At 44.1% G+C, this 21,848-nt stretch overlaps 1 protein-coding gene across 1 annotated transcript in view; it reads right to left on the reverse strand.

Moving 5' to 3' along the window:
• LOC124622097 (UNC93-like protein) overlaps nt 1–21,848 on the reverse strand; it is a 79,967-nt gene that overhangs the window by 8,301 nt on the left and 49,818 nt on the right. The window contains exons 4-5 of the mRNA XM_047147696.1: nt 15,742–15,898; nt 2,747–3,011 (exon numbers count right to left, since the gene is read on the reverse strand). Coding sequence (XP_047003652.1) covers nt 2,747–3,011; nt 15,742–15,898 — 422 coding nt within the window. The remainder of the gene's footprint in view (nt 1–2,746; nt 3,012–15,741; nt 15,899–21,848) is intronic.

The raw sequence follows: 21,848 nt of genomic DNA on the forward strand, positions 1-21,848 counted from the left end.
GGCTTAAAGAGTGATCTTCACTAGTGACATGAAGTTTAATTTAGATCGGCAGAATGGATTTCATTGTTATTGTCATGATATGCGAACAAAGCAGCAGCCAAGAATGAGCAGAGATTTCGAAGGTGGAAGCGTTATGACTTGTTCAGCCTTCTGCAGTAAAGGTAAGTCATTCATTGCTTGGCCGAACACTAGAATGATTTGTAACATGTACACTGAGATGTTGTAAACAGAACTGATTAAAATGTATGAGAACATAGGTGACGAAAGTCTAGTGCTTCAACAATATAATGTATGGTTCTGGTACAAACAAAGCATGGTTTGAAGATAAAGATACCGATGTCTTGCCCTGGCCTGCACGTAGCACGGATTTGAAACCCGTAGAAGACCTTTGTGGAATAAATGCAAGCTGTGTTAATCGCAGTGGAAGCTAACTTGAAGTCGTAAGTGACCTGTAAAAAGCGACACAAGACTAGTGGGCGACAATTTCACAGCAAGAACTACTAACGCTAACAAAATCTATGCCGAAGAGATGTACTTAGAGAGAACGGAGGTTGGGCAAAGTACCAACAGCACAACAGCACAACAGGACAGTGAGTGCTTTTATACCAATTTCTATACATGAAATGCAAACTCCTTACTTTGTTACTCGTGTTATGAAAGACAGTATGTATTTTCGTCACGATTATTTATGTTTTCTATGTATCTACTACTCTAGTAGTAAATTCGATGCGTTATGCTTCAGACATTGTACTATTACACTACTGCCCATTAAAATTGCTACACCAAGAAGACATGCAGATGATAAACGGGTATTCATTGGACAAATATATTATACTAGAACTGATATGTGATTACATTTTCACGCAATTTGGGTGCATAGATCCTGAGTAATCAGTACCCAGAACAAAAAAATGGCTCTGAGCGCTATGCGACTTAACTTCTGAGGTCATCAGTCGTCTAGAACTTAGAACTAATTAAACGTAAGTAACCTAAGGACATCACACACATCCATGCCCGAGGCAGGATTCGAACCTGCGACCGTAGCGGTCGCTCGGCTCCAGACTGTAGCGCCTACCCAGAACAACAACTTGTGGCTGTAATAACGGCCTTGATACGCCTGTGCATTGAGTCAAACAGAGCTTGTATGGCGTGTACAGGCACAGCTGCCCATGCAGCTTCAACACGATACCACAGTTCTTCAAGAGTAGTGACTAGCGTATTGTGACGAGACAGTTGCTCGACCACCATTGACCAGACGTTTTCAATTGGTGAGAGATCTGGAGAATGTGGTGGCCAGGGCAGCAGTCGAACATTTTCTGTATCCAGAAAGGCCCGAACAGGGCCTGCAACATGCGGTCGTGCATTATCCTGCTGAGATGTAGGGTTTCGCAGGGATCGGATGAAGGGTAGAGCCACGGGTCGTAACACATCTGCAATCTAACGTCCACTGTTCAAAGTGCCGTCAATGCGAACAAGAGGTGACCGAGACGTGTAACCAATGGCACCCCATACCATCACGTCGGGTGACACGCCAGTATGGTGATGACGAATACACGCTTCCAATGTGCGTTCACCGCGATGTCGCCAAACACGGGTGCGACCATCATGATGCTGTAAACAGAACCTGGATTCATCCGAAAAAATGACGTTTTGCCATTCGTGCACCCAGGTTCGTCGTTGAGTACAGCATCGCAGGTGCTCCTGTCTGTGATGCAGCATCAAGGGTAACCGCAGCCACGATCTCTGAGCTGATAGTCCATGCAGATGCAAACGTCGTCGAACCGTTCGTGCAGATGGTTGTTGTCTTGTAAACGTCCCCATCTGTTGACTCAGGGCCGGCCGGGGTGGCCGAGCGGTTCTAGGTGCTTCAGTCTGGAACCGCGCGACCGCTACGGTCGCAGATTCGAATACTGCCTCGGGCATGGATGTGTGTGATGTTCTTAGGTTGGTTAGGTTTAAGTAGCTCTAAGTTCTAGGGGACTGATGACCTCAGAAGTTAAGTCCAATAATGGTCAGAGCCATTTGAACCATTTTTGACTCAGGGATCGAGACGTGGCTGCACGATCCGTTACAGCCATGCGGATAAGATGCCTGTCACCTCTACTGCTAGTGATACGAGGCCGTTGGGGTCCAGCACGGCGTTCGGTATTACCTTCCTGAACCCACCGATTCGGTATTCTGCTAACAGTCATTGGATCTCGACCAACGCGAGCAGTAATGTCGCGATACGATAAACCGCAATCGCGATAGACTACAATCCGATCTTTATCAAAGTCGGAAACGAGAGGTGCGCATTTCTCCTCCTTTTCCGAGGCATCACAAGAACGTTTCAACAGGCAACGCCGGTCAGCTGCTATTTGTGTATGAGAAACCGGTTGGAAACTTTCCTCATGTCAGCACGTTGTAGGTGTCGCCACCGGCGCCAGCCTTGTGTGAATGCTCTGAAAAGGTAATCATTTGCATATGACAGCATCTTCTTCCTGTCGGTTAAATTTTGCGTCTGTAGCACTTCATCTTCGTGGTGTAGCAGATTTAATGGCCAGTAGTGTACTTTCGTGGAACCCTGCCTTCATACTGATTTCCTCTGCTGTACTTGAAGCAGCCTCGCTCTGGCCTTCGCTAAGCAGGTAGCTCGCTTTCTTTCTGTGTACGCCCTCTTAATGTCGTTAAAAATGTTCTGAGAGATCTGTAGAATCACCTAACCAGTCAAGTGTTGCACACAGCGGGTAGCGCACAGTGGACGTACAGTTTACGACGAGAATTCCGCAATCTGCAATCCCCCAGAAGGCGGCAAGGAGGAAAAAGGGCGCGGCCTTGCTGGCGTCTGGCGCCCAGACGAAGAGCGCGGCCAGCAGCAGGCAGTAGCAGCCCCCGTACGCCGACACCAGCGCCGCGTGGCCCGCGGACCGGCCGCGCCAGCCCAGCGCCACCGACGCGGCGCAGTTGGAGGCGCCGTAGCACGCCACCACGCCGCCGATGTGCGCGATCCCCCACGAGCACGACACGAACGCCTGCGCAGCGGAAGTCGTCAATCAGCGTGCGTGCGTGTGCGTGTACACCGAGCTGACAAAAGTCATGCGATACCGATATGCACAAATACAGATGGCGGTAGAATCGCGTGCACAGGGAATAAAATGGCAGTGCATTGTTTTAGCTGTCATTTGTACTCTGGTGATTCATTTGAAAAGGTTCCCGCCGTGATCGTGTCCGCTCGAAGGGAATTAAAAGACTTTGAACGCAGAGTGGTTGTTGGAGCTAGAGGTATCTACATCTACATCTACATCCATACTCAGCAAGCCACCTGACGGTGTGTGGCGGAGGGTACCTTGAGTACCTCTATCGGTTCTCCCTTCCATTCCAGTCTCGTATTGTTCGTGGAAAGAAGGATTGTCGGTATGCATCTGTGTGGGCTCTAATCTGATATTATCATCATGGTCTCTTCGCCAGATATATGTAGAAGAGAGCAATATACAACTTCACTCTTCGGTGAAGGTATGTTCTCGAAACTTCAACAAAAGCCCGTACCGAGCTACTGAGCGTCTCTCCTGCCGAGTCTTCCACTGGAGTTTATCTATCATGTCCGTAACGCTTTCGCGATTACTAAATGATCCTTTAACGAAGCGCGCTGCTCTCCGTTGGATCTTCTCTATCTCTTCTATCAATCCTACCTGGTACGGATCGCACACTGCTGAGCAGTATTCAAGCAGTGGGCGAACAAGTGTACTGTAACCTACTTCCTTTGTTTTCGGATTGCATTTCCTTAGGATTCTTCCAATGAATCTCAGTCTGGCATCTGCTTTACCGACGATCAACTTTATATGATCATTCCATTTCAAATCACTCCTACTGCGTACTCCCAGATAATTTATGGAAGTAACTGCTTCCAGTTGCTGACCTGCTATATTGTAGCTAAATGATAAGGAATCTATCTTTCTATGTATTCGCAGCACATTACACTTGTCTACATTGAGATTCAATTGCCATTCCCTGTACCATGCGTTAATTCGCTGCAGATCCTCCTGCATTTCAGCACAATTTTCCAATGTTACAACCTCTCGAAATACCACAGCGTCATCCGAAAAAAGCCTCAGTGAACTTCCGATGTCATCCACAAGGTCATTTATGTATATTGTGAATAGCAACGGTCCTACGACACTCCCCTCCGACACACCTGAAATCACTCTTACTTCGGAAGACTTCTCTCCATTGAGAATGACATGCTGCGTTCTGTTATCTAGGAACTCTTCAATCCAATCACACAATTGGTCTGATAGTCCATATGCTCTTACTTTGTTCATTAAACGACTGTGGGGAACTGTATCGAACGCCTTGCGGAAGTCAAGAAATACGGCCTCTACCTGTGAACCCGTGTCTATGGCTCTCTGAGTCTCGTGGACGAATAGCGCGAGCTGGGTTTCACTCGACCGTCTTTTTCTAAACCCATGCTGATTGCTACAGAGTAGGAAATCATTAAGGAATGCAATATTTCGAGATCCACAGTGTCAAGACTGTGCCGACGGTCTTGATTACTGAAAGCAGGGGCGTTTGCGTAGACTTGTCAGAGCTAACAGGCAAGCAACACTGCATAAAGTAACCCCAGCAATCAATCTGGGACGTACCATGAACGTGTCCGTTGCGACTAAGCGGCGGAATTTGGCGTTAGTTGGCTATGGTAGCAGACGGCCGATGCGAGTGTCTGTGCTACCAGCACGACATCGCCTGCAGCGCCTCTCCTGGGCCCGTGGCGACGACATCTGGAAGTTATACGATTGGAAAACCGTGGCCTAGTCAGATGCGACCTGATTTCAGTTGGTAAGAGCTGATGGTAGGGTTCGAGGTGTGGCGCACACTCCACGAAACAATGAACTCAAGTTGTCAACAAGGCACTGTGCATGCTGGTCGTGGCCCCAATATGGTTTAAGCTGTGTTTACATGGACTGTTCTGGGTCCTGAATGTCACCGGCTACTTGGAAACCATTTGCAGCCAATTTCGAAAACAACGGTGTAATTTTTATGGATGACGATGCGCCATGTCACCAGTCCACTGAGCCGTGCCGGCTCGTATCGATTGATCGATCGGGTCGGCATGGTGTGATCTTTGGGCTCGGCCGTTTGACGTGGCTTTTGGCCGCGAAGGGCGTGGGGGCTAGAAAGGGGACAGCCGGAGAGCCGCGCGGCGTGAGAATCGGAGGCGAGCGTGGTTGAGCAGGCCGAGGCCCGACGCAGAGGTTGTGGTGTGTTTGACACGTTTGCAAGACCGACCCTGGCTTGTAGTGTGGGAACTGGACTCGGCCACATCACCCGAATCGATTCGTGCGGCCCTGATTTGAATCTGTAAAGGATTTCATAAAAGATTTGGTAAGAATTGCTTGTCGTGTTTTTGGTGCGCATATTATACTGACCCTTGCTTCCCAAGTATCGGCACCATGACTGGAAACTGTTGTCTTGCCAACCAAAAGGTCCCCTCTATTTAGTGCTGTTTAAGTAAACGCGTGTTATTGTGTTTGGTTAAAGGTTTATCTGGATTTTGTGATGTGATACAGTGCGAGTAAGCGAGGTGTATTAATTGGTACTTCTGCTGTTCGGAGTGACGGACAGCATAAGCCAGTATCGTGAAACTGTAATATTTTTCCTCGTACAGTGAGCCGTGTGGACGTTGTTACAGTTGGTTCGAAGCACATGCTTAACACTGAATCTGTACGTTCTGTGTTATCCAATTACATTACTTGTTCACTCACAAACTCTGAAATGGTTGCTTTACTTGACTGTTTAAGTTATCAGTATCCTGTTAAGGGGTAATTTAAATGAGCTCCCCAGTTTCAGTGAGCATATGTTAACCTACTAGTGTAGTTTAAAGTTCTCACCTGACTTGGTATTAAGCTATTCGCCCTCGTCGTTTAAGGTTACGTCAAGGGCATTAGTCATTGATTCACCCTTGACTATTTTATTTCAATATTCGTGAAATAAGCTGTTATTTTTATTTTATACATCGTAGTTATTTTACGTTTGAGGAGTTAATGTTTGCCGTTTTCTCTCCCCCCCCCCCCCCCCTCTTTCTCTGAAATTGTATAGCAGCACGGGCTCTAAGACCTTTTTTTCCAGTGTGTTATATTGTACTGTGTGCGGCACCCTGTCCAGCTCGCCCGCTTGCAGTGGGTTCTGGCTCCAGCCGCCTCTGGTCTGGGTCCAGTGCCCCCCCCCCCCCCTTTTCCACTACTTGAATTTTCCCGTGCCTATGTGAAGTCACCTGTTTTGAAAATGTGTCACGAAGGGGTCTATCTGTTGGTATTTTCTTTCGTGTTAAAAAAATTTTTTTTGGTATCCATTATTGGTTAAACTTTATCTCATTATTGTAGTCTCCTTTTGGTAACTTTACTGTGTATAGAATTTAATTAACTTGCAAGTCACTTACTGCTTGGTTAAAGATTAATGTTGTAGTTTGAATAGAACGGTTTCCCGTGCCTGTAAGGATTCTGAATTTTAAAGATAAAATTCTATTTGGCCAAAGAAAAGTTAATAAAAGTGTTGTTGTTATAAACTGTGAATGTTGCTTATGTGGCCCGACATTCCCGCTCAACAGCAAGTGGCTGATTAGGGTGGATTAACCACCCCAGCCACAATTGCTCGCCATTAGTTGAAGAACATTCTGCACAGTTTGTGTGAATGATTTGCCACTCAGATCGCCGGGCATGTAACTCATCAAACAATTATGGAATATAATCGAGGGGTTAGTTCGTGCCCAAAATCGTGTACTGGCAACACTTACGGAATTACGTTCCTCAATACGGACAGCATGGCTCGATATTTCGACAAGAGACTTCCAGAGACTTTGTTGAGTCCATGCCAAGTCGAATTTCTGCACTACACTGGGAAAAAGGAAGTCAGACACGATGTTGGGAGGTATTCTATGACTTTTATCAACTCATTGTGTGTGTGTGTGTGTGTGTGTGTGTGTGTGTGTGTTTATTGTATGCGTGTGTGTGTGTGTGTGTATGTAGAACTGCGTCCCATTTATGAATCTGTTCCTTCTGGCGTGTGAGATATTCAAACAACTTGCAGGAATGAATTGGGGTGATGGCTTCAGCAACTGCCGATATTCGATATCTGAACACGCTGTCATTTTCGAGGCAAAAGTGCAATGAGGAAATGCCGTGCAATTAAATTTTAATCCCTGATAGGCGGGGCTACGCCACCCAAGAACCACAACACAGCATTGGCAGAGGACAGTACACACATTGAAAACAAACCGGCGCGCCACATGACTAAATATGACTAACGTTAAAAGTTAGTGAATATGAGTTTCCAGTGGGTGAGGTAGTATTATCTCTATTCCTCTGTTGCACCAGCGAGAGAACACGATTTGAAGCAAAATTTAGGCCAAACCCCTCCGTCTTTATTTGTAATTTAACTCGACAAATTAATCCCAACTGCATCCATAAAAACACTATCCTGATAACTTCAAGTGCTTGCCAGAATCTTTGTGTTGTTGTATCCCATGTGATAAGCATTGCATAGGCAATGTTTATCAATAACAGATTTACTCTACTGTTGTAAATGTGTGTGATGCTTATGCTCAATACATCAGACCTCCTGGTCTTGATTGACCAATGTGACACGCCACAACTGCACAGGATGTGGTAGACACCTACACAAACTGGCATCATCCTTTACACATCATAAAAGGGTACTAACCTTTAATGATGGTCGAAAAACACATTTGATACCATGTTTCTGCAGAACATGATTAATCCTGCGGGAAGCGCTACCTGGGTGAGGCAAAAACACCATACACTTTGGTGCTACCTTGTTCTTTTCAGCACTCACCCACGTCACGGCTGTCAAATTTTATTCACTTAAGAGTGGCATAGATGCTATGAAATGAGTGTAGTGCTAAGGTTGGGTCAGGTTGGCACGAGGCAACGGCTTCTGAGCCAGAACTATGTATGAGGTAAGATATCGCCAGCCAGCCGTGCTGTGACTGCTGGCGAGAACAACAGCATCCGCAGGATAGCCAGGAGGCCCAAAGCTGACTATACCCAACAGAAGCTAGATGTTCGAACCAGCCAGAATGTTTTAGAACGTTCTGGAAAAATTTCGGTCCTTAGGAAGACTTCTGAAGTAAGAGGATAGCAACTCTACGACAGAAACACGCCCAAGAGCCCTGAAACATCACTGTATAAGCGGCTAGCGGATACAGCGCAGTCAGTTGGTACCCTGACTTGGAAGCAGTCATCACCAGAAAGCCGTCGCAGTGATTCGCCGCAAGTAGTGTTACAGCCGAGCCTCAGACTCATTATTGAGTGACACTGCAATAAGATGCCGAGAAAATATTCGAAGGAGAACAACTGAGTTTGCGATAAGTATCCAGTAACAGTCATTACGTTGAGTTTTCTGTCTCTTAGGGAAGCACAAGCGCTACAGACGTCTCTAGTAGCAACGAGTAGTAAACATATTATCTTTTGTCAGAATATAAATAGCAGGATGAGCTGTCTCACATTTATCTCCTCGTGTGAATAAGGTATCTGACCTGCGTTAATCGCAATGAGTAATAATTGACATTTTCTGTTGGCTGGAATATAAAGAGGAAAATGTGCCATGGTGCCCTTGTCTCCAAATGTGTTTAAGGTATTTGCCTGTGTATTGTTGCAAAGAGTTGCGAGCAGAGTTCTCACCTATAATAGAGCGAGGTATAACAGAGAAACTGGGATTTGCCGGGAAGCCCGATGTAGAGCAATAGTGTGTACTCGTTTGCGATTATATGTAGCATCTGTACGACAGATCTCCAATTAAGATAGAGCTATTAGGAAAATAAAAGAAATATTAAGTGTCTGCATCCTTGTTCAGTTCCCACGAACACAAGTTCTCCTCTCAATTCCAGAATCAAATGTGCTAAGCGTTCTAGGAGACTTTCTAACTCTCATTTTCTGCTAAATATGACTTAGTAGACCTCACTCCACATTGTCGTGAATTTCCTGATTGAGCTATGCGGGCCACACCTTAGTTCAAGTTGGTACCAGGAGGCGACACCCGATACACATTTGGTCGACAGTTCAACGTGTGGCTCATCTCTATTTTACTCTATGCAAAATTTCTTGGAATGAATATTGATTCTCAGCTGAAGTGGTGTGAACACACAAAGGTACTTGCAAACAGAATGTCATCAGAATATTATGGCGTTAGAATCCTATCATCAGTGTGTAACATGCAGTGTCTTTTAGTTACATATTATTCATATGTACACAAAATTTTTTTTTGGGGACCAAATGCACAAAATATGAACACAATTTTCAAACCCCAGAAAAGAGCCATAAGAATAATAACCAAAAATACTAGTCGAGCTCATTGTAAAGAGCTGTTCAGAACACTTGGGATTTTAACTGCTGCATGTGAATACATTTGCCAGTCAGTTGTACACATCGAAAATAACATTGGTAATTACTGCACAAACAGTTCTGTCTAAGATCATGCAACAAGAGATAGACTCAAATTTACCAAGAGAAAATAAACATAAAACTCAAAACAGCATTTTCTACCAAGGAATAAAACTGTACAATAAATTACCAAAAGAGATTAAAAAACTTGCAAAGATACACTTATTTAAAAAGGCAGCTAAAAAGTACCTGTTATGCAATACATTTTATACATTGAAGGATTGCTTAGCTAAAGCAGAGTAGGGGTTTGATAAAAAATGTTATACAAATAAATGATAATAATAATGATTATAAAATATCCAACATTCCACATAACACTTCACTTTACTTTTTTTTCCTTCTTTTTTTTCCTATCTAGCAATACTTAGCCCCAAGCTATGCATAGCACAATACTAAAACCTCATCCTCTTTCTGAGCACAACATCTCACTCATTACGGAGGGATGCTGACTCAGCTATCCAGGATAGCAAATGGGAAGTTGCGGTACAGAAAATGGCTCAGAGATCACCAGTGTGTGTGTGTGTGTGTGTGTGTGTGTGTGTGTAGTGAGTGAAGTATTATGAAACAATATGTGTGTAGTGTGTGCAGTGACTGATAGTGAGATATGAGTGAACAATGTGGCATTACATTATTTAATAAGTTATTTCTAAAAAAAGTATTGTATACCAGGAGTAAATCTCTAACTAGAAGTCTGTAAATATATGCGTATACGAATCAGCTTATTTTAAATTGATCTAAATTTGTAAATACTTTGACATGTCCTATATCCTTGTAAAAAGAGATCTACGGATGAATAAAGCTACTACTACTACTACTACTACTACTACTACTAGTACTGTAACTATTCTGAGAAAAGGTGACTTCCAGGCCGGCTAACTCAGTTAACAAACTTGCAGGATTTGAGGCGACATGGGCCCTATGAATCAAGATGCGAAGCATCCCTCCTTGCTTAGCTGCATGGTGACATCTATCACCCCGAAAATACAATTCAGTCTGAGTTGGATTCTTATAAACGGAATGTACCAAAGTACCATCCACCCTGCTCCTGATCAACATCTACACCTTAACGAAGCAAAATGTAAGCCACTCCCTGGAAGTAGCACACAGGTTGCTTTGGAGCGTTGTAGATGTGATATAACTGATACCATGTTGTCATGTGACCCTGCACCTGATGTTTCATGCCATGCAGGTGGTGAGATGTGCCAGTAGATTCTATCGAATCTGTGCAGTAAAGTAGGTAGACATGAAGAAGTGACGGAATGGCACAAAGTGGCTGTTTTGCTTGAATGTGTCCCTGATCACACTGCAGCGCAGCGCTGCATCGGCAAATAATATAATGAATCTAGAGACTCCCAGGCAAGCAATATGTGTATGCTGATACGACAACCAGTACCACAAAGTTTGAAAACAAAGAGTTCCTCCAGTTCTCCTCGAATTGTTGAATGGGCTACAATATATTAAAAAAAAGAATCAGTCGTCATGCGCAGCTTCCTGTTGCACGCCTCTGGCTACATGCTGAAAAGTGAGAATCACCTAATACGATCGCTCAGCCATTATCCCATGGCAATGTGCAGCTTCTCCCATATACAGTATTCAGTTTCCTCCATTCGTCATTGGTACTATCCAAATCAACATTCGATTATGATGAGATACTGGTAGTTGTGGACCAGACGACGACATATCCAACGGCAAGACAGGTAGCCTGGATGGTATGAAAGCGACTGACATTCAAGAAGCTGTTCTTTGCCAGATAATCGTGTTCTCTATTTCTGGTAAGTGGAAAGTGGAGCCACATGAGAAAATAGCCATTATTGTGGAAGCCATCTCTAACCTCTCCTTAAGCACAGATCAAAAAGGCAGCAGACCAAGTACGTCTGTGGGTGTGGACGACCCTTTGTCAAAGGGCGTCAAATTTCGTATTCAGGAAACATATTTGTTATGCTTGATTTCCTATAACTCTAGCTCTGAACAGATGACAGCAAAGTTCAAAAAGCAAATTAACAGAGAAATTCCTTGATAATTAGCTTATCCCGAATGCAACACGATCATTTGCTACTGTAGTCGTCATGAAACTAAGCACCTCAAAGTCACCTCACCGTCTCATAGCGTTGCGAGTTAGCGAGAGTTTCGAATGTTAGTAAAAATTCCGAAAAATTATTAGTCATCTCTATTTTTAGTCTGTAACGTGATGGAGCATTTACCAAAAAAAATTCTTGTCAGTTGCTAAGGAAACAACCAAATGTACAGAAAATTTTGAAGGAAGAGGATTTTTACCTCAATCCTTGGGAGAAACAAATTCACTGACATTTTGGGTTGAAAATTATATCTGAACATTCTAAAAGTTTATAGATGCATGTGTTAGCCACGCGGAATAGCCGCGCGGTTTGACCTGCCACTTCACGTAACGTGAGACCCTTCCCACCGGAGGTTCGAGTCCTCCCTCGGGCATGGGTGTGTGTGTTTATCTTAGCATAAGTTAGTTTAAGTAGTGTGCAAGTCTAGGGACCGATGACCTCAGCAGTTTGCTCCCCTAGGAATTCACACACATTTGAACATTTTGCATGTCTTAATACGACAGATAATATTCCCTACCTCAATAAAAATTTTTGTTTGCAGTTCCTACTGACCGTGACGGCACCCCTATATAAAAATAAGTGTAGGGACTTACAGGCCAATATTTCCGTCGAAGCCGCTCAAATAATATTTAAAATTTTCGACCATCATTACACTTTCTGAATCAAAAAGTAAGAGAGCGTAGAAGACGATGAACGGAAGTCTCTGAGCCATAATGATTAATTTTTTCACGATGAGTGCCCTGTATCATTTTTAGCCGTTGGACAGTCTCCTCTTTCGCAATAACCTATTACTGTTGTACACACAAACCCTTTGTTCGAATCGCAAAATTCGTAGATTTCCGTTCTCGTTTATACGCCTTTCATGGAGAATCGAAACTCATGTTCAACCGGTCATTCTGTTGATGTTACTGCTCTGCTAATAATGCCTGCAGTCGACTCGGAAAAATCATACGGTTTTGCTGTCTCTTTATGAATTTGTGCAAAATTTATATTATCCCTGGCTTCTTCACTGTAGGCCATAAGAAACTTCAGTGCATTCGAAACGACAATTTTAGATTGTTTTAGAATGTCATTTCGCCCTCTACACGCTCAGAACAGAGTAGCACTACACGTAGGCCCTTTCTCTTGCATTTCGCTCACTACCGAGCGCACGTCAATGCACCGTTCTACTGAAGACTGAAACCACACGTGGACACTCGATAGCGCACGGAAACGTTGAACGATCAGCTGGTGCGCTGTTCACAGTGTATATGTGACAACACAGCAATGGGGAAGGCGAACCACAGCACTTAGCACCAGCGGACTACAGGAAGCGGGTGTGACCTTGAGGTCACTCTAGTAGATACGGTGTAGTGATAAACTGTCGTTGCAGAAACTGCTTGTAGTGCGGTTAATATTCTCCGACAGACACATTCAATAAAGGATTTTACATATGCAGGGAGCTTAAATTTCCCTGTATGTGCCCTGAAACTTTCTTTTCAGTGTACAGTCCGAACGCAGTTCTTCTCCTCGTCTCTTTCAAGGTGAATAGCCTCCTCCGTAACCTGATTAATAACGCGCTATTCAAATTAGACTACCGAATTAATTCAAAGACAAGTGAAGAATGAAAGTATGCAAGTAACTGAAGCAAACACCAATGATTGTGAAATAATTAGTAATTCTTCATTTCGTTTCTATATGGTATGTGTAATTTTTCTGTGAGCTGAGTCCACTGGCTGACTTTAAGAACGTGAGGGCCGAACCAGTGATTGTGAATATAATTAGTACTTCTCCATTTCATGTCTATGCGGTGGTAAAAGTGGCCGAGCGGTTCTAGGCGCTACAGTCTGGAACCGCGCGACCGCTACGGTCGCAGGTTCGAATCCTGCCTCCGGCATGGATGTGTGTGATGTCCTTAGGTTAGCTAGGTTTAAATAGTTCTAAGTTATAGGGGACTGATGACCTCAGAAGTTACATCCCATAGTGCTCAGAGCCATGTGAACCATTTTTTTGTGGTAAAAGATACGTGACATTTATATATGGGATGAGTTCGCAGGCTGACTATGAGGACCTGAGGACCGAAGGAGTTGAACCGCAAACTAGTTGTAAAAGTGTTCTCTCGCAAAAAGGCAAAGCCGCTGGCAGGAAAACACTGGACGATGGCCATTCTTTGGGATGGCCACGGCGGCCTGGTGTCAGCGACAACAGGTCGGAGTACACCACACTCGGCGAGATGTAAACTGGAACTGTGAACTGCAGTGAAACGAAAACTTTCCAAAAAATATACGGATATGCGAGGGTATGGGAAAACATGAGACACATAGAGTGAGAGAAATCCGCCGGACTCAAAAGAGATCAGCAGTAATTGATGCGTAAGTTTTCTAAGGAAGGCCAGGATAGACTAATGAAAATTATTTTCGTAGTAGGAATGAAAACGCGCTAGTGGCAAACTCTTATTGGGAGAGAACTGCTGTCTCTGCCCTCGCTCTAAGAGTGAAATGTGTATTTATGGTAATCACAGCGGATTCTCTAAGAGGAGAGTGACTGCCAGAATTTTTATGAATTTTCATCGGACGGAACTAGAAAGCTCCAGTGTGATTGGGTACTCAGATTTCGGCGCTGGCAGTGCCAACAAAATTTTTAGAAGAAGATGATATCAACACTTCGTCTTAGAGCTCCAGAGAGGCAACATTTGGTCTGCGTGCGTGCTTCCGGAAGACAACATTGTGGCTGATGGTCTTTTGAGACTGTCTCAGAGCCGATCACAGATCCGGGGCCAAACTTACAACTTTAAGCTACCACTGCAGTCATTCTCTGCATCTGAGTTTTAGAACGACGGTAATCATGTGCCAAATTATCATTCTTGTGTTGATATGGACTCGAAGCTAGTTGTTTCTGCTTTTCTAAATCAGTGCATCACATACTCAGCTAGTGAACTCAAAATGTGCTCAGGCAAGAGTTCTGATGATCACATTTAATTTTCTGGGTCTTTTCCTTGGCATATTAACTAATTCAGCAACCAATGGCAGTTTAGGTGGACCTGGCAAATTGTATGACACTATTAGCATTTCCTTTCCAATTCCAGCCCGCTGTTTCGAGGTATTATCGTATATGTTCAAAGATCCATTTTAACTATTGTGCACTTAGTAATTCCTTGCACTATCTTTTCAATGTTAGGAGTCCATGAGTTTTAGCAACAAACAGGACTTCATTGTGACGTGCAGTTTCATTCGACAGTTTGATGAAACCCTTTTTCGTTATATCTGTTTGAGCTATGATAGCCATATTTCATGCTCAACTGGCCCATACTTGTTCAAGTTCAGATATACAATAATACCCACTGTGTGACTTTGTCTTAATATTTAACATCATCTTATGGCGCGTAACCTTTTCAAAACGGTTCAAATGGCTCTAAGTACTATGGGACGTAACATCTGAGGTCATCAGTCCCCTAGACTTAGAACTATTTAAACTTAACTAACCTAAGGACATCACACACATCCACGCCCGAGGCAGGATTCGAACCTGCGACCGTAGCAGCAGGGCGGTTCCGGACTGAAGCTCCTAGAACCGCTCGGCCACAGCGGCCGGCGGACGTTTCACTGTGCAGGTCACCCAGTTCAGATCTTAACAGCATCACAGAGTTATGCTTAAAGCTCAGTTGTAGTCTCATGCAGGACTGCAAAGACATACCTGCAGAAAAGTCAACAATTAATTTCGTAACTACATTTATTTGATATAATAATTAAAAGTAGATGGCTAATATTGTGTGGACATATGATGAGATCATTTCCCGAAAAATACAATATTCTCGTCCAGCACAGTGTAAATCTGCCTGAGAGTTCCATCACACAGCATAATGAGAAAAATTAATCTCATTTGGCACACAGACAGGTGCCTTGCATTTCAGTGTCCTTGGTAACGTAGTCTTTTCTCTGTAGAGAACTCTGTGAAGTCCATATTGAGGAAGGTGCCTTGCACTTCAGTGGCTTCAGTAACATAGCTTCTTCTGTCTGGGGGAACTAAACTCTGTGAATTCCTCTCTGAACAAGTTGCCTTGCACTTATGTGGCCTCTTCTATGTAAGGGACTAACGTCTGGGAAGTCTCTGCTGATGAAGGTGCATTGCACGTAAGTGGCCTCGGTAATGCAGCCTCTTGTGTGTGGGGGACTAACCCCTGGCAAGTTCACATTGAGGAAGGTGCCTTGCATTTAAGAGGCATTGGTAACATAGCCTCTTCCATGTGGGGGACTAACCTCTGTGAAGTCCGCGTTGAAGAAGGCCTGCGTGAGCCCAGTGAAGATGGTGATGGGCACCAGCAGCAGCTGCACAGGATCGCGGTGCAGGTTGGCAGCAGCGCTCACCAGCCGCAGTGTAGCTCTCATGTCACCGTACTCCTCGTCCTCTTGGTCGCTGTGGACACCCACCACTCGGCTTCAACAAAGGCTACCACTGATGGACAGACATACAGGTAACACATTGCTCTAACTGCTGGTTTAAATAGATAATGTTGTGGAAGTAGCAGTGATTCAGTTAATTTATCTACTTTACTGGGTGTTGAGCTTCTTGGCTATGGCTTTACTTTAAGAAATCCACCACCCTCCCACTTTATATATATATTTTTGTTGTCTGTGTTACAGACTTTTATCTTTCTTCAGCTGGCATAATACGTATACTGACTGACAAAAAAAGGGAAGCATCGAGAAGGTGTAGTTGGATATCAGTATAACTTCATACATGGACTCATTGTCAGTGCGTATGTAAGTGATTAGACTTGCAATTTTCTATAGCCAGTAGAATAGCCATTGGAGGACATTGGTTTCTCGTGTTAACTGTTTTTATTGGGTCTTGTAGGGTATATAAGGGGCATGAAGAGCTTCGGATGTTGACTGATCACTGTGAAGGTCACGGAGAGAGAGAATGTGTACAGCATCTGGCAGAGTTCGAAAGGGGTCTTACTGTGATCCTCCACTTGACTGGAAAATCCAAATTTGTGGGGCATTCAGCTGCCTCATGTTGGACTGCTTGGCAACGTGAGGGCACAAATACCGTTGTCTGATTACCACAGGAGAGGATCGCCGTATTGTACACCAATCACATCGTAACCTCTTCACATCTGCCCCTGCCTTCAGAGAACAAATAATGGAGCCAGTGCAACATTCTGTGCCATCCCGAATGTTTGGTTGGACATTTGATTGCAGGTGGGCTAGACAATTATCATCTCATGTGCAGGTTGCCACTAACACCACAACACAAACGGTTGTAATTGGAATGGTGCGATGAATGGGAAGCATGGACTGTCGAGAGAATGGTGTCGCATTGTGTTAAGCGACGAATCACGGGTTTGCGCTATCCATGATCATCACCAGTGAGTGTTTTAAAGACCTAGGGAGATGTACCGGTGTTCCAGTATTTTGGAGAGACACAATGGTGTTAACTCCTGCCGCCATGGTAAGGGGGCCATAGGGAATGACTTCAGGTTATGGTTGGTAGCGACTGAGGGAACTCTGGCGGTACAACGGTATGTGATGGACATCCTGTGTCTTCAAGCATTACCCCTCACATGACACTATTGTGAAGAAATGCTTCAACATGACAATGCTCCTCCACACATATGCCTCTATGGATAGTCTGCGCGATTTTGACGTACTCCTATGGCCAGCAAACTCTCTATGTCTGTCTCCAATACAAGATGTGGGGTACCAAGTCTGACGTCATTTCTGTCACAGTGCCAGTATACAGGGTATGAAGGACCAGCGACAACAGGTGTGGGCCAGTTTAGCTCAGAACAGGATACAATAGCTATACGGAACCCTTCCCAACCAAATCAGTCTATGAATCCAGGCTAGAGGGGGTGCATATGGATATTTGGCTCATAATGTCAGGATCTTTGTATTTTTTTCATCTGAGAGTAGTGATTGCAAACTGCGTCCTGAAATCCTCAAATACTTACTGGATGTATTTCAGGCTCTGTTTTCCTCTACAGTTTTAACTCTCTAGATGTCCTACCATCCTGTCCCTTCTTTTTGTCAGTGTTTTCCATGTATTCCCATCTCCATCGCTCCACTGGAGAACCTCCTCATTTCTTGCCTCATCAGTCCACCTAATTTTCAACAGTATTCTGAAGCACCAAATCTCAAATGCTTCGATTCTCTTCTTTTCCGTTTTTCCACGGTCCATGTTTCAATACCATAGAATGCTGTACTCCAAACGTAAAGTCTCTGAAATTTCTTCCTCAAATTAAGGCCTTTGTTTGTAAGGAGCACACTTTTCTTGATTAGAAATGCTCTTTTTGGCAGTAATAGTTTGTTTTTTATGTACTCCATGCTCTGTTCGTCAAGGGTCATTTTGCAGCCTAAGTAGCAGAATTCCTTGTCATCGCCTACTTCGTGGTCACCAATTTTGATGTTAAGTTTCTTGCTGTTGTCATTTCTCCTACTGCTTATTACTTTCGTCTTTCTTCGATTTACTGTCAATGCGTATTCTGTACTCATTAAACTATTCGTTTCTGTCATTTCTGTTGTCATTTCTCCTACTGCTTATTACTTTCGTCTTTCTTCGATTTACTGTCAATGCATATTCTGTACTCACTAAACTGTTCATTCCATTCAACACATCTTGTAATTCTTCTTCACTTTCACTGAGAATAGCAATGTCCATGCGGATCTTACCATTGACATCCTTTCATACTGAATTTTAATCCCTCCCTTGGACCTTTTCTTTTAAATTTCTGTCATTCCTTCTTCGATGCAGGGGGAAAAGTTTAACCCAGCCCTTGTTTCGTTCTTGGTCTTCCAATCTTATTGTTAGCTCTTCATTCTTATATACGAGGTGCATTCAAGTTCTAAGGCCTCCGATTTTTTTTCTCCAGACTGAAATGAGATAGAAACATACGCATTGTTTTAAAATGAGGCCGCGTTCATTCTCAATACGTCCCAGAGATGGCAGCACCATACGGCAGATGGAATTTTACCGCCAGCGGCGAGAACGAGAACTGTTTTAAATACTTAAAATGGCGACGTTTTCCTTACTTGAACAGCGTGCAATCATTCGTTTTCTGAATTTGCGTGGTGTGAAACCATTTGAAATTCATCGGCAGTTGAAGGAGACATGTGGTGATGGAGTTATGGATGTGTCGAAAGTGCGTTCGTGGGTGCAACAGTTTAATGAAGGCAGAACATCGTGTGACAAACGGAAACAACCCGGGCTCGCACAAGCCAGTCTGACGACATGATCGAGAAAGTGGAGAGAATTGTTTTGGGGGATCGCCGAATGACTGTTGAACAGATCGCCTCCAGAGTTGGCATTTCTGTGGGTTCTGTGCACACAATCCTGCATGACGACCTGAAAATGCGAAAAGTGTCATCCAGGTGGGTGCCATGAATGCTGACGGACGACCACATGGCTACCCGTGTGGCATGTTGCCAAGCAACGTTGACGCGCAACGACAGCATGAATGGGACTTTCTTTTCGTCGGTTGTGACAATGGATGAGACGTGGATGCCATTTTTCAATCTAGAAACAAAGCGCCAGTCAGCTCAATGGAAGCACACAGATTCACTGCCACCAAAAAAATTTCGGGTAACCGCCAGTGCTGAAAAAATGATGGTGTCCATGTTCTGGGACAGCGAGGGCGTAATCCTCATCCATTGCGTTCCAAAGCGCACTATGGTAACAGGTGCATCCTACGAAAATGTTTTGAAGAACAAATTCCTTCCTGCGCTGCAACAAAAACGTCCGGGAAGGGGTGCGCGTGTGCTGTTTCACCAAGACAACGCACCCGCACATCGAGCTAACGTTACGCAACAGTTTCTTCGTGATAACAACTTTGAAGTGATTCCTCATGCTCCCTACTCACCTGACCCGGCTGCTAGTGACTGTTGGCTTTTTCCAACAATGAAAGACACTATTCGTGGCCGCACATTCACCAGCCGTGCTGCTATTGCCTCAGCGATTTTCCACTGGTCAAAACAGACTCCTAAAGAAGCCTTCGCCGCTGCCATGGAATCATGGCGTCAGCGTTATGAAAAATGTGTACGTCTGCAGGGCGATTACGTCGAAAAGTAACGCCAGTTTCATCGATTTCGGGTGAGTAGTTAATTAGAAAAAAATTCGGAGGCCTTAGAACTTGAATGCACCTCGTATATTGTATACTACCCATCTTCCTCTATAGTTTACCTCTATTTTTCTCAGCATGTCTAACATCTTGTACCATTTTACATTGTCGAACGCTTTACCCAGGTCGACAAATTCTATGATCCAGTCTTGATTTTTCTTTAGTCTCGCATCCATTATCAAGATGCGGACTGTAGGATGGATGAGGAAGAACAGTCGAATGAAGTTTTATGAACATACTTTTGTGAGGTCTTGCGTCGTCATGGAGAAGGAGAAATTTGTTTGCATGTCTGTGGCGACGAACAACATGAAGGCCTTTCTTCAATCTCCTGACGGTGGCACAATACACTTCAGAGTTGTGATTGCACCATGAGAGAGGAGATCAAACAGAATAACCCCTTAGAGTCCCAAAAGACCATTCGCCAGGGTTTTGTGACTCTTCGGTCATCTCCAATCAGAGTACCCGCACGTTCCAACATTGCAGCAGTCACAGCTGTATGCGGCTGGCCGACACTCTATGAAAGCCTTCTCGCCGAACGACTTACCGTGGTTTTGTTCACTGCCAGGTCTCCATAGACATTCCGGAAGCAGCTATGATTGCATGCGACGCTCTGGATTTTCTCCAAAAGAGACTTAGTGACAGCACTCTGCTTCCAACGCACCTCCATTCAGACACCATTTTGAAAGCTATTTATATAGCTGCCAACTATCGGAACTTCATGAAACTATAGGGGCTGAAGAGGGAATATTCCACGATGTCGGGGAACAAATTCCGCATTTTTTCAGCCGAAATGGGTCAAGAAAAGTGTGTTGAATTAACTGTTGAACGCCCCTCTTACGTCTCTGGAACTGCAACAAACTGTCAATCTGTCTGAAATTGAATAAGATGATCCCTTCTAAGGTCTTGTTGAAATCTAGCTACAGAACTTTTCAGGCGTTAGCTATATGGGTGAGCTTGAGCCAACATGAAATATGCGCGTCCTACTGGGCTACCTTACAGTATTTGAACTATTCTGGCAGTTTATTTGCAAAGAACAAAATTAACACGATACAAGACACAATGTAATGGTACATGTAGTGCTCTTAAAATGGCTCAGTTATTTTCATCTTTCACTGTTTTATCAATAAGTACATAAGCTGTGGTCTTCCACAAAGTTCTAGCTGTCATCAAACAGAGAAAGCATTCCCCTGCTCGGAAACACTCATAAAGCTGTACTGATGAGTAATTGTAAGTATGTACAATTAGGAGACTGTCTTTAGGAATGACAATAGCGACAAATCTAACATCATTGAAGAGACGAGTGGGAGCTTAACACACAGCACAACTGTGTAACCAATGTCACTGGAATCCTTGATTGTTCTTGGAAAGGAAGGGACAAAAGAGGCATGTGTGTCACACTAGTTTGTTGTGAGAACTACAGGTGGTGATGCAAAGACTTGTAATCAAGCTGCGGGCCTTCACCAGGGAAGACGAATGGAATATTCCAGAATTTGAAACACGAACAGCTGATAGCATGAGTTTCTTAGAAGTAGATACCTTCAACTCAAATCGCTTGATACGGGCAAGTCTTCAGGTCCAGATTTTATACCGATTAGGTTCCTTTCAGATTACGCCGATACAATAGCTCCCTACTTAGCAATCATATACAACCGCTCGCTCACCGATAGATCTGTACCTACAGATTGGAAAATTGCGCAGGTCGCACCAGTGTTTAAGAAGCGTACTAAGAGTAATCCATCGAACTCCAGACCTATATCATTGACGTCGGTTTGTAGTAGGGTTTTTGAGCATATACTGTATTCAAACATTATGAATCACCTCGAAGGGAACGATCTATTGATACGTAATCAGCATGGTTTCAGAAAACATCGTTCTTGTGAAACGCAGTTAGCTCTTTATTCGCACGAAGTAATGGCCGCTATCGACAGGGGATCTCAAGTTGATTCCGTATTTCTAGATTTCCGGAAAGCTTTTGACACCGTTCCTCACAAGCGACTTCTAATCAAGCTGCGGGCCTATGGGGTATCGTCTCAGTTGTGCGACTGGATTCGTGATTTCCTGTCAGGAAGGTCGCAGTTCGTAGTAATAGACGGCAAATCATCGAGTAAAACTGAAGTGATATCAGGTGTTCCCCAGGGAAGCGTCCTGGGACCTCTGCTGTTCGTGATCTATATAAATGACCTAGGTGACAATCTGAGCAGTTCTCTTAGGTTGTTCCCAGATGATGCTGTAATTTACCGTCTAGTA

This window comes from Schistocerca americana, chromosome 1, assembly GCF_021461395.2.
Source record: "Schistocerca americana isolate TAMUIC-IGC-003095 chromosome 1, iqSchAmer2.1, whole genome shotgun sequence".
Classification (NCBI taxonomy): domain Eukaryota; kingdom Metazoa; phylum Arthropoda; class Insecta; order Orthoptera; family Acrididae; genus Schistocerca; species Schistocerca americana.